The 12,921-nt window shown below is 35.2% G+C and overlaps 2 protein-coding genes across 7 annotated transcripts in view; one reads left to right on the plus strand and one right to left on the minus strand.

Annotated features, from left to right (window-relative positions):
* LOC111635280 (trifunctional enzyme subunit beta, mitochondrial-like) overlaps positions 1-487 on the plus strand; it is a 38,465-nt gene extending 37,978 nt beyond the window's left edge. The window contains exon 14 of the mRNA XM_023380202.1: positions 83-487. Within this exon, the coding sequence (XP_023235970.1) occupies positions 83-271 (189 nt within the window). The 3' untranslated portion in view covers positions 272-487. The remainder of the gene's footprint in view (positions 1-82) is intronic.
* Positions 488-4,278: 3,791 nt separating this feature from the next.
* The window catches only part of LOC111635279 (phosphatase and actin regulator 4-like), a 96,197-nt gene continuing 87,554 nt past the window's right edge, over positions 4,279-12,921 (minus strand). For 3 of the 6 annotated variants that reach the window (XM_023380194.1, XM_023380199.1, XM_023380201.1), the window contains one exon: positions 4,280-4,796. In XM_023380194.1, the coding sequence (XP_023235962.1) occupies positions 4,757-4,796 (40 nt within the window). In that variant the 3' untranslated portion in view covers positions 4,280-4,756. Of the gene's footprint in view, positions 4,797-9,848; positions 11,674-12,921 lie in introns of those variants that run through there. The other 3 variants (XM_023380196.1, XM_023380198.1, XM_023380197.1) reach the window with 3 other exon arrangements.

A 12,921-nucleotide genomic window follows, 5' to 3' on the forward strand; every position in this document is an offset into this window, starting at 1 on the left:
ATTTATTTAAAAGTAACAGAATTCTGTAACTTTTTATTTTTAAGAACATATTTGAAAATATTTTAACTTGCATAAATTCTAGGTGGGTGTTCCCCCTCTGGAAAAATTTAACACCTGGGGTGGATCTCTGTCCATCGGCCATCCATTTGGAGCCACGGGAGTGAGACTGGTGGCCACCGCTGCAAACAGACTCATCAAGAATGGCGGCCAGTTTGGATTGGTGGCAGCCTGCGCTTCCGGCGGTCTGGTAAGTACTAATGTCAGTCAATGATTTTAAATGTTTTTCACCAGTAAATAGCCCGCCAGAGTTTAATCTTGGACGTAACTTGGTGTAAATAAAAATTATGAAATCAAAAACCATTGCATTTTTAACAGAAGTATAAAACGATATAGAATTTTGTCTTTTCAATTTATAATTTAATTAAAATACTGTTTAAACCTTGGCAAACTCAAAAACAAACAAGAGTAATCTGTGGATTTGGTAAATGAAAGCAAGTTTCAATGCATTAAAGTATTACACTAGTCGACAAATTTTAATTTTATTCATGTAATGTGATGAAAATTTAATAAATATGTATTTTTTCAGGGTCAAATCTTAGCAAATCTGAAAGCTTTGGATTCGGATTGGTTTGCAAAAAATTACATGAAGTTACCTTCAAGGGTAAGTAATAATTTATTATTATTGATTAAGTATTTTAATTATAATAAATGCAAATTGTTGATGTGTGTATTTATTCTTTAATGTTATGCATACTATTACAATTCATCCTGTTTTATGTGAATGATGTGACGTAAGAAATGTATAATTTACTACTTTCTACTATTTTTGTTAACACATTTTAGTAATTTGTGCTAAGTAATATTTTATTACCTATCTCATTTGTATTCATTCTATTTAAAAAATAGTGATTTAGGAACTTGAAACTTTTTAGATGGTTTCAGAAATAGTCTAATTTTAGTCGGAACAATAAAATTAAAAAATAAATTAAATCCTTTAAATACGATAAATTTTTTAATATTTTGAATGTTAAAGTTTTTACATGTAGTTCCTGCTTTATTGGACCAACAGACCACAGAAATTTCAAAAAAGTATCTAGTGCTTTTTTGAAATTTCTTTGTTCTAATAAAGGTAAAACCACATGTATACTTCAATTGGGTATAAGTGCAAGTTTTATTTGTTGAAAACAGAAGATTAATATTGATTTTATTAAAGTCGTTGTTTACAAATTATTTTGCAGAGCACATTGACAAGAAGTAATTTTCAATATCTACTAGTGTTATCTCCTTTGTACAAAATATCACAGATGCGATATTTCTGTAGAAGTGTCAACTAGTTATTGTTCAAAAACTAGCTGACATACCCGACAATGCTCAAGTTATCTTAAAACATCGAAAACTAGGTGCCCTTTTGTTACTTGACTATTTAATCACAGTGACCAAACTGTGACTCTTTTAGACCCTTATTATGGCTCCCATATACTTACAGAATTTCTTTTTATAAACTCGGTATTTACTACCTACTTATGTGTAATATTTTTTTGTAAGTTTACTTATTATGTAGTGTGATGTGCACACAGATTATGAGACTAATGTTAGACAATAATGAAAACAGATAGACACTATTTCAATTCGTGGATGTGAAAATTCATGTTGACCAAGTTGGTGGTTGGACGAGTGCTATATTTTACAGAGTGCATTAGTAGTCAGTTTTATTTCGGACACACATACGTTGACACAGATCTTGTAGATTGTGATGCACTGTTTTTTATTGAGTATGAAAGTATTTTAAAAAAAAATGATCATGTCCATTTGATTGTAACAATCTTCCTTTTTCTTATCTCTCTTTATAAAGTTCAAATGAAGTTTCTCACAATTCTGGTCCCTCACTAATTTGTACGATCAATTTTTTTTTTTTTAATATCAATGTGCATTTTTTTAAAATATGTAGGTACTGTGCAGCCTTCGGCAGGAATGATGCCGACCCGGCACTTTCTTGAAATAATGTTACCATATCTGTCATTTTTCACGCTTGTCTGATGATTAACTATGTATCTATAAAATGCTGTTCCAAGAGGATGTGGCTGTCTCATATTTCTGATAGTTGACATGGTTCCTATTGTAGCAAAGTTTGGTCACTTCTGCTATATACCAGTCAGTCTCATTAAAAGTTTGAATGTTTGAATGTTTCTTTGTTAATTACACTTTAGTGTTCTTAAATAGCCATATTTTCTTATGATGTGCAGCATCAACGAATTTTGCCATCTTTCTTCGGAACCTCTCTTGGTAAAATCAGTTTTGTTTTATTTATGTATATTTGCATAGATTTGTTCTACCTTACTTTATAGTTATATTTGCAAAAGTTAAAAATTTCTTTTGAATGATGATGAAAGTAATTCTTAATTGCATAATCCACAACAAAACAATTTAAAGTGATAATTAATTTTTAAAAAATATTGAGAATAAATAATAATAATAATAATAATTGTCTGAATACTTTCAAAATATTCATGTGCCAATGTGTTTCATGCTGGAGGTGATAAATTATTGGTGTTTGGATGAAGAGATGCCGACAGACAAATTTAGCCAGTTATACATTGCTTTTTAAATCACATGTTTCTTGATAATTAACTTGTTTGATTTATTTATTGTTTTCAAAATGGAAGTAACTGAACATGAAATTAAATGTGCTATGATATTTTTTGTGGCCGATTAGTGTGTAGGCAGAAATGTTGTGGAACGGTTTGGAAGAATGAACTTCTAATGTCATTCGTAAGAAATTTGTGGGCTTTCTCAAAGTTTTCTATAAAGTGAGTTTGTGAGAAAGTATATCGACTCAAAAATATTGACAATGTAAGGGATGACGAGAAATCTGCTAATTTTCTACATCTGAAACAAGATGATAATTGAGAAATCAAGTGTAATGGTGATCTAACCCCACTTTTTTAAGTCTAAATATTGTACCATAAAGTTGACACATTCTAGTTTTTCACATTTTATACTCAATTTGAACTCTAGTAACCAGAGATGATATATTTAATATACAAAAGTACAGTACAACACCATTAGCTCTATTTTGATATCAGAGAGGGTTAAACCACTCTTGTACTCGGCCTTTCGATTGTAACTACTTGTCTTTAAATGGTAGTTAATTAAAATTTATTTAAAAGTAACAGAATTCTGTAACTTTTTATTTTTAAGAACATATTTGAAAATATTTTAACTTGCATAAATTCTAGGTGGGTGTTCCCCCTCTGGAAAAATTTAACACCTGGGGTGGATCTCTGTCCATCGGCCATCCATTTGGAGCCACGGGAGTGAGACTGGTGGCCACCGCTGCAAACAGACTCATCAAGAATGGCGGCCAGTTTGGATTGGTGGCAGCCTGCGCTTCCGGCGGTCTGGTAAGTACTAATGTCAGTCAATGATTTTAAATGTTTTTCACCAGTAAATAGCCCGCCAGAGTTTAATCTTGGACGTAACTTGGTGTAAATAAAAATTATGAAATCAAAAACCATTGCATTTTTAACAGAAGTATAAAACGATATAGAATTTTGTCTTTTCAATTTATAATTTAATTAAAATACTGTTTAAACCTTGGCAAACTCAAAAACAAACAAGAGTAATCTGTGGATTTGGTAAATGAAAGCAAGTTTCAATGCATTAAAGTATTACACTAGTCGACAAATTTTAATTTTATTCATGTAATGTGATGAAAATTAGTGTTTTTTTTTTTTTTTTACTAAATGTATTGTGCCAAGTCCTGAAATGGCCATTAAATTATTACAATGTGGTTTTCATATCATAAGAAAGGAAAAACTACATTGTAAGTTGTGGTACAAAACATGAAAAAATATTATTACAGTATTGGAAACTATAAAAATTTTAATTTAATATTGTACATTCCATTTGGATTATTTTAAGCATTTAATTTGAACTACACTTTAAATTCTATTTAGTCCTAATATATTGCAGTATGCATTTGCATGGGAAACCCTGTCGTAAAACCTTTAGCTTCTTTTATGAGCATTGCCTTTTCTAGGAAGTAATCCTCCATTATTGTAGAATAAAGGTATTGGGTGTCCCAATACCTTTATTCTACACTGGTGTGCAAAACTTGAGGACGAAAGTAATGTTCACGTGTTGTGTCACTGCCAAGTAATATAGCTCGATGAAACTTGGCCCATACATAGAAAGAACTGCTACAGTATAGTACAGAAGGTAACTGACAGAAATATGCAACGAGACAAACAGAAATGAACTTTTATTCAACGACAATAATTACACTGAAGTCACCGTGATTTCTGATGGACATTATAAAAAGGTGGAACATGATTCTTAGTAGGGTGTGTGATCATGTGATCACCACGGACGGCAATGTACGCTCTGCAACGTGCTCCCATGCTGGCCACAAGGTTGGTAAGGAGTTCCTGTGGTAGGGCATTCCACTCCTCCACCAGTGCGGTTGACAACTGCTGGATGGTCATTGGTGCATGTGGACGTGCTGCAATACGTCTCCCCAACGCATCCCGTACGATATGCATTTTCTATCGACGTATGACTTATGCCAAAATTCGGCCATGGACCAGTCACGCGAGTAGCATTAGATGACTTTGGGCCACTTATCCGTTGTCATATCACAAGGTGATACAAGAACAAATAATACATTATTTGTGAGTAGCAGGCACATACTAATCACAAAATAACAGGTGCAGTTCTAGTAATCATACTACACCTTACACACTTTTCCAGTACTAGTTTAATCAAAACAAACATTTTCAACCCGTTCAGAGGTCTGCCTTGGGTTAAAAATGTATTAAAATATAAATTAAAGAAAAGAATAGAGTTCTAGTGGTATTTTTATTTTTTTTAATTTAAGAAGTGAAATTTATTACAGTAGAACCTTGAAAACTCGACCTAATGTGGACCGAAGGGTGGCCGAGTTTGTGAAAATGCCGAGTTATCGGGAATGGGGTTAAAAAAAATAAGTATGAGTATTTCCTCAGAAAATACTGTACTGTACTTGTATGTATTGTTTACTTGAGAATATAACAGAGAATAAACTGACCAAATACCCTTAAACAAAGGAAAAGTACGTCCTTTATGAAGGCATAGAGCCTTTACTACATGAAAATGAAAATTAATGAATACACTGTGTACAGTAATTTACCTGATAAGACAGACCTCAGAAAAATACTTTATGAGAGCTTTTATACTTTTATAAAGCCTGTCTATAATGAAAATTAATTAACTAAGGATTTTTTCGCCCTGCCAAGGTGTGGACCAGTTATCCGGAGTGCTAAGTTATCGAGGGACGAGTTTTCGAGGTTCTACTGTACTAAGATTTAACATTATTTTATAATAACAGAATATGGAAAATAATAACTACATTTATTGTTAATTTGAGTCGTTTAGACGTATTATTTTTTTTTGGCAAAAAACATATTATTTGGTGATATTATATAGAAAATAGCCAGACGACCAACCGAAGGATTCAAGTGCAGTGCGATACGTCATTTTTTACGGTTTGTTCCAGATGGGGATTTCGTTCCCAGTTCCTGGACGTGTTGGAACTTCGTATAAATGAAGTTAATTTAACATGATCTAAACTCGTGTCGACCAGAAATTTCTGGAATTAGTGCTTTTCCTTATACAAGAATGTAAAATGCAAATTATATACTTACGCAAGTAAGGATTTTAAATTTTATTCTATCAGGCAAGTGCTTCTTAGCATCACATTACCGGATTTGGTAATTCCATAATTTTTTTTTTGTACGTGTTCTTGAACCAAGCACGTCCGGCCGATTTACCGCAGACCTGACGATTTTGAAACTGTTTATCTCTGAATCGCTCTACGCGATTTAGAAATAAACGGACGGCACCGTCTCTTTGTGCTGCGGCGACGGTCCAAGTGCGAGATCAAAAGCGATTTTACAGGGCCTCCGATAAAGAGTGGTTATCGGTTTTGGCAGTATAACTGTCGGACAATAACTCTAGTGCACGTGCTCATAATTCTACATATAATAAATATAAACGTCTATCCGATTGTTTATCTAAGTAACTCTTAATTGCCCATTTTTCTAAATTATGAGATCGGCATTTTTATTTTTTAGTCCAGGACCATCCTCCATTTATCGATTTACTATTCTTTGATCTTTTGTCTCCTTTCCACTTGTATTTAGATACAATTGAAATATATGGTGTAAGGTAAAAGTTTAAGATCGCTATGATTTTCTCTGTAAATTTTTTTAGGAATGTTATAACCCAGCGATTCCCAACCTGTGGTACGCGTACCCCTAGGGGTACGCGATAGGTTGTTTAGGGGTACAGAAAAAAGTTAGTTATTATGGCAGAAAAAATAATATATTATGTATCACAAACTAATAGTATTAAAAAATTATTAGATAAAAAATGTTCCTTGCAACAATCACAACTTTATTATACATTTTTTCTTTTAGTTTTTTTTTTCTTTAATTTAAAGTTACAATATGTAAAATTAACAATACGATTACTCACTAAATTTCTTAAATGAGGGGTACAATCTAGAGATATGACATGTCACGGGGTACGCTAATGAAAAAAGGTTGGGAACCACTGTTATAACCAAATGATTAAACAGCGTGCAAAAGTAAGTACAGTAAGACCCCACTTTGTGGGGGATGCATTCCTAGACAACAAAGTGCTAAACAATAGAGTTAAACGAGGTCATTTTAACATAGAGTATAGGGATAGGGAAACACACTACCAAAAATAAACGGATTTTACTTTAATTATAATGCAAATTAATATAAAAATAACTTAAAATTAATGTTAAATAACACACAAACATATGCACACAGAAATGTAAGTTCATTTTTTGTGACAAAGGTCCTGGCTCTTCTGTAATTTTTGTTTTTTGAGATAACGTCATGTAGTTTCATTTTTCGTTTAGCAATGTTGATAGCAAAAGATTGCATCCAAAATGCTTACTTTGCTAATTGCACTCCTTCCAAAATCTGGATCATTCGCTACAATTTGATCAACTATTTTGGTTATCTTTACCAAACTTTTACTAAGAAAATCTGTAGAGAAATTCTTTGGGTTTTTTGTTTCCGGAATCACTATTTTCCAGTTGCACACGAATTCCTTGTTTTGCTAGTTCTCGAAGGTCGTCTTTGGTAAGTTTCTCACCAGAAACCCACCGTAACTTTTCAATATCCTGCTTGTCTACATCTAGTCCCGCTGTATCGATTAGGTTGACAATTTGGTCAACCTAACGATATAGAGATAGGCTCTTCTTGTTGAATTCTTGGATACCTTCAGCTGTAACTTCTTTCACACTTTGTTTGTGCATTTATCAGTTAATTCTTGCCAAGTCAATATTTCGTATGGTATCCATGATGATATATTTTTTCCAAAAAAAGGAAGCACAGCGCTACGACATATTCCTACCTTTTCCTGACTGGTTCGTAAATAATTGTATTTATATACAATTCAATGAAATGTCACGATAATTTGAATCAGCATAAATTTTGAAGCTTTTATTTTAATAAATTTCACCGTTTTCTTTGTTGTTAATATATTTAAATTTTCTTCCGTAATACACTGGCAAAAAGTTCGAGATTGGCTTACGGACAGATTATTATTATTACAAGCTGTATTTGGAATCAAGGAGTTCAAAACGACTTTATGGTATCGATACTTTTGGTACCGTACATTATATACCATGCATGCAACATCACTCTAGAGCTTCCAACGGGCGATATGGGAACAGCATTCCGTCCTCTTTGGTGTTTGATGTTCTTGGTTAACCATTCCGCAGTCTAATGTAGATATTGTACAGTACTGTACATGTCTTTCGCCATTAAGAGGCAAGCTAAATTTCCAGGAATTTTGTTAGTTGTCGGCATTTTACCCAGGGGAGAACCAATATCTAAATTAACTTTGCTGGTGCATCTTTGATATGCACAAATTTGTGCGCTTTCATAATTAGTTGCCATTTTACTGGCATGCATTTTCAAGTTAACAAACGAGAAGAATATGTAAATTGAAACAAAAATTACACACATTTCATGTTAAAGAAATACTTTGTGATAGTCTCAAATTTTTGTCTGGTATATTATTATGGAAGAAAATGTAAACTTATTGTTACTAGCTTTTTGTAAATATGTTAAATGGTGAAACTTACAGTTGCACTGGGTTATAACTTTCTTAAAAAATCACGGGCTGTCTTAAACTCTCGCCCAACTATACGGAGCGAGTCAGGAGGCAATACTATAGATCGTTGTAAACATAAAACTGTACGAACACCGACATTATTCTCGGTAGTTTTTGAGGTATGGATGTTTGAAAGTTTTTCACATAAGTACAATAAAAACGAACGATATATATACAGGGAAAAATTTAAAAAAAATGTAAACTAGAAAAACAGTCTGCAAACATTTTTGCCACTTCTAATTATTTATTAGGCTAGCTGAGTCTGGAAAACAAAAGTAACAGATTAAGCCATCACATAGAAATAGGGATGGTTTTTGAATAACTTAAATTCCAAATAACGCATTCAATTATGATACTTAAATGGTATTTCACACGTTCTGTTGTCAATATTTTTGAGTGTTTGTCGCATTGTTCGTTACCGTCGTATGTATGCCAGCACCTTTCAAACGTCCACATCTCCAAACCTACCAACAACAATACTCACCTTCGTACAAAGCTTTTTGTTTGCAATGATCCATATTGTCTTCCAACCGATTTCTCTCTTCCCCAATAACCTGGCTGGTGACGAGGGGAGAGAGAGAGTGAACAAAGTATGATAAGACTAGATGATAACAAATATATACAAATTTATTCTTAACCAATGGTATTTAAAAGCATCCAGGACCCATTGTTTATTATCTTATGTAAGCGAGTGGCATCGAAAGCTACTTGCATACCGAGTGATAGAATATCATTTCGTGCAAATTAAAGGATCCGCGTAGTATTGCATAAAGTCGAATGCACTTAAGTTGTCCGGAGAACCTTCTGAGGTCCTAAGAAGCAAATTTCTTTTGCACATCACTCAAACATTGCATTTCCAAGCTAGAGCTCTGCCACTTTTTATCATCTGGAGCATCGTTAGCTTTATTATCACAAACTACTAAGCACTTTTGGGTAGACAAGCCATCGTCGGAAGCTCCAAACGTACTTCGATTAGAAGTTAGTATGTAAGCTTGTCTTCTCGTTTGCATAATTTTCTATTTCTCCCATTGTATAAAGTTAGCAAATTCTTTGATAAGTGGTTTTTGATATGGGACTAAAAGTTATTTTCTTTTTGGTCTTTCCTCCTCTCCGTCTTTTGTTGGCTTTAACTATTGTGGCCCGAATGTGCAGGCCAAAAAAGATCTCTCTCGGAATGAACCTTCACGTTGGCCTTCCTTTACGCCAGACATGCAAAATGTTACGTGCCGACATAAATTTGGTCCATTTTAAAGTTTCACCACGGTTTCATAAGTAAAATATACCATTGTTTATCATTAAGCTAAATTCACGGGCTGTCCAACTTATAAATTTTTTTCTTTCGAAGCCACCTGCATTTTAATGCCACGTTGACATTTGTGCCCATTTGCCAGAATCTCCATTCGGAAACTGTTGTATCTAACTTACCAAGTGGGAAAAACCTTATCAAAAAATGGTGCCGCTAGGAATTCGTCGGGTCAAAACACCCCGTATAATTTGAATTAGGAATAAGTACAGAATTCAATTTTGTTTATTTCAGGGTCACGCGATGGTGGTGGAAGCCTATCCTAGAAAATAAAGGGCAACGTACGTCGAAATCCTTAGCCTCTTTTTATACTTCGGTCGTTTAACAAGAATATAAAAGAAATAAACACTGAGGAAAACAATGTACAGTTTATTTTTAAGCATTTTTACATAAAAAGAAAATGACGGTAAAAATTTTCCTAATGAATGCAACCTGTACAAATGATGTGTTCGGGAAGAATATTAAATAATAATGGGAAAATTTGTGTTGTTTTTAGTTTTATTTACACGGTTCTATAATTTGAATGAGCAAGCCAGCCATATATTTTTTCTACAACAGACTGTTTTTCTAAAAAATACGTGGTTAAAACTACACATCTAGTACATAGCAAAGGAAAGGAACGAAGATTACTCAATGCACTGTTGGGGACAGGATCTGCTACACCGGCGTTCTCTCGCTTTCCTCTTTCTTTGTAGCTCGCGTGTCGTTTGATCGGCCCGCTTTTGTCGTCGTACAACAATATATTGTTACGGTTCCTCAATTAATTAATGGATAAGGCACGGTAACAATTTTATTGCGGATTGTATGCCAAGACCCCAATAACGCTCGGATAAAAATCATCGGATTGCATAGGAACAACAAAACGTTTGGGTAGCGCCCATTTAATCGAGTGACGAAAGTATCGAAAGCCGGCCTCAAATGCAATATATTTACAACGAAAACGCGCTCCGATAAAACGTTTTAACAAACTTAAAAGCTCGATTAATTAACGCCAATTCAACAATATATTTTTTAATCCGCAAGCTCAACGCCGATAAAATATATAATAAATTAACTTGGTCGCGTCGGAAGGCCACAAACGTGGCTCGGGTTTTCTAGCAGACTACAGAAAACTTAATCGGAAGTCACCGGTCTCTTCTACAAACGTCTTGTTCGACGAAACTAATTTTATACCCGAAACGATCCTCGAGTTTGCGGCGGGTGGTGCAACTTTCGAATAAATTAGCCTGGTAAGAAAGGAAAAAAATCCGACCGCGCGCGCGGCAAGGGACTGGTCCCTGGAAATTTGTTCGAATAAAATCGCAAACTTATTTACACGCTAACGAAAACTATTTCGTCTATGTACAATATAAAAATCCCATACAAAAAGAAAACGTTCGATATAAGTCATTTAAAACTATACAAATTAAAAAAAAACAACGGCGTTACGTCGGATGCGCGGGAAAACGGAAAATACGGCACCGAAAAACGAAAAAAATCTGGTCGCATCCCTGCGTCGGCAATTTGGTCCCTGAATCGTGTTTTCCCCGCAAGGGTGTCAGCCATCCTGTCCTTAAGCAGTATATTCAGCATTGCGTTTTCCGATATCACATTAACCCCGCAGCTGGCGTTTTTAGTTTTTTAATTTGAATGTTTTTAAACGTAACGGAAGATTTTCACGCCCTCCTCTAATTAGCGGTTTGATTTTTCGTTATAGAAACGGTCTTATTTTAAAAACAAGATTACAAAGCAAATAGATTGTAAAAGGTTTCTTCGAGAAAAATCAGACGTAACAAAGTGCATCGAAGCGTCGGGTTCGAAAATCGACGTTCGACGGTTTTCGGCGCCGCCCGCGCGCGACGCCGGTTCGAGCGGGAAAACTTTCGTAGCGAGAGAAGACGGTGCGGCGATTTTTAAGTGACGGACTACGATCGACTAACGTCTTATTTTCCGGCCGGAATCCGACCGCGATAAACGAAGACCGTTTCCGGCCCAATTTTAGGATATCGAATGGGAAACGGCGGCGCCCGGCGGATGCCAATATGTATATCTACGCGCCGGGCGACGGTCGCGCGCAACGCGTTCCTTTCGAAGTCGTCCGGTCGCTCCTGCCTTGCGGTCTTCCGCTCCAACAAAACGGGAAGTCGAACGTATGGAATTGCACGCCGAACGTCTACTGGCATCAGGGTCGGTGGAACCTGTCGCAAACCATTATTCGGGTCAGTATTTCGTCCGCCATTTTTTTTCACCTAATTACGTCGGCTGCATTGGGCAGAGTCGACGGTCCTAACCCAGCCAAGGTGTCGCGTAGTTGCCTCGGCCCAACGAACGGTGGCGCTAGTAAATGTGAAGTCAAAACACCCAACGGCTCCAGAACTGTCGAGTCGGCCCAACGCAGCCATTTAAATGGAAAGACGAACACTACATAATGTGGACCGTAATTACGCTGGATGGGGCCACTTTAAAGCTTTAAACTTTTAAAAAATTGTTCAATAATAATGATAAAAAGTATCAAATTACAGAAAAGAAAAAAAATTTGACGTTTCCGTTAAGCATCGGTGAGAGTAGAGAGTAGAACAGTTGAATTTTTCGGATAGATTACAAAGTCCGACTTTCGACTGCGCACGCAAATGTTTATCGGTACGACACCGACATTTTATACCTTTTTACTCGATACCCCGTTTTTCCTACTCTTATACAATGGACTATAAACGCGGCAAAAAATGGTAATTTCACCGGTGGTCTTAAGCCAGCCCAATGAAATACCCCACTGTACCACTGGCCACTTCTCTGGTTTAATATTTTTGATCCCTCGTGCCATATAGTAAGCATACTTGGCTTTATGCGTGCCAAAGTTTTAGACTTCGAACAACGATATTTAAATAAATTAAACGAATATACTTTTAATCAGAATAAATGTAAAACAGCCGATTGAAAAAAGGATGATCGAGTGATAAACCGAAATCATATACGTGCCACTTTGGGTGTGCCTGCCATGGATTCGCCACTCCTGCTCTAAACTTTTATACGTACAAAAAAGATTGTATTAAAGACCAGTTTTTACACTATCAGAAAATGAAATAGAACAAAACAGAAAAAGATTATTCTAATATTGTGGAAATACAAAACGAAAGGTAAACTACCTTTCGTTTTGTATTTCCACAATATTAGAATACCAGCAGAATTAAGTCAATTGTAGCCGACCACACAGTCTCCTTAAGACAGACAGACAGACAGTTCAAAAAATTGTCAATTATACGAGAAAGAATACTTCTCGTTCTCTTCTAAAAACAATTCTACTACGTTGCTGTGTCTTCCTCCTTTCCAACAGTGCCATTTTCATTCCATACCAGAAGACAAACTATTTATGACGCAATGGTGACATTTTGTTTTTTCTTTTGGTCAAAATAACAGACAAAAGAACGGAAAGTATTTTCTATTACGAG

Source organism: Centruroides sculpturatus, unplaced genomic scaffold (genome assembly GCF_000671375.1).
Source record: "Centruroides sculpturatus isolate CEXI.00-Female unplaced genomic scaffold, Cexi_2.0 scaffold898, whole genome shotgun sequence".
Lineage (NCBI taxonomy): Eukaryota > Metazoa > Arthropoda > Arachnida > Scorpiones > Buthidae > Centruroides > Centruroides sculpturatus.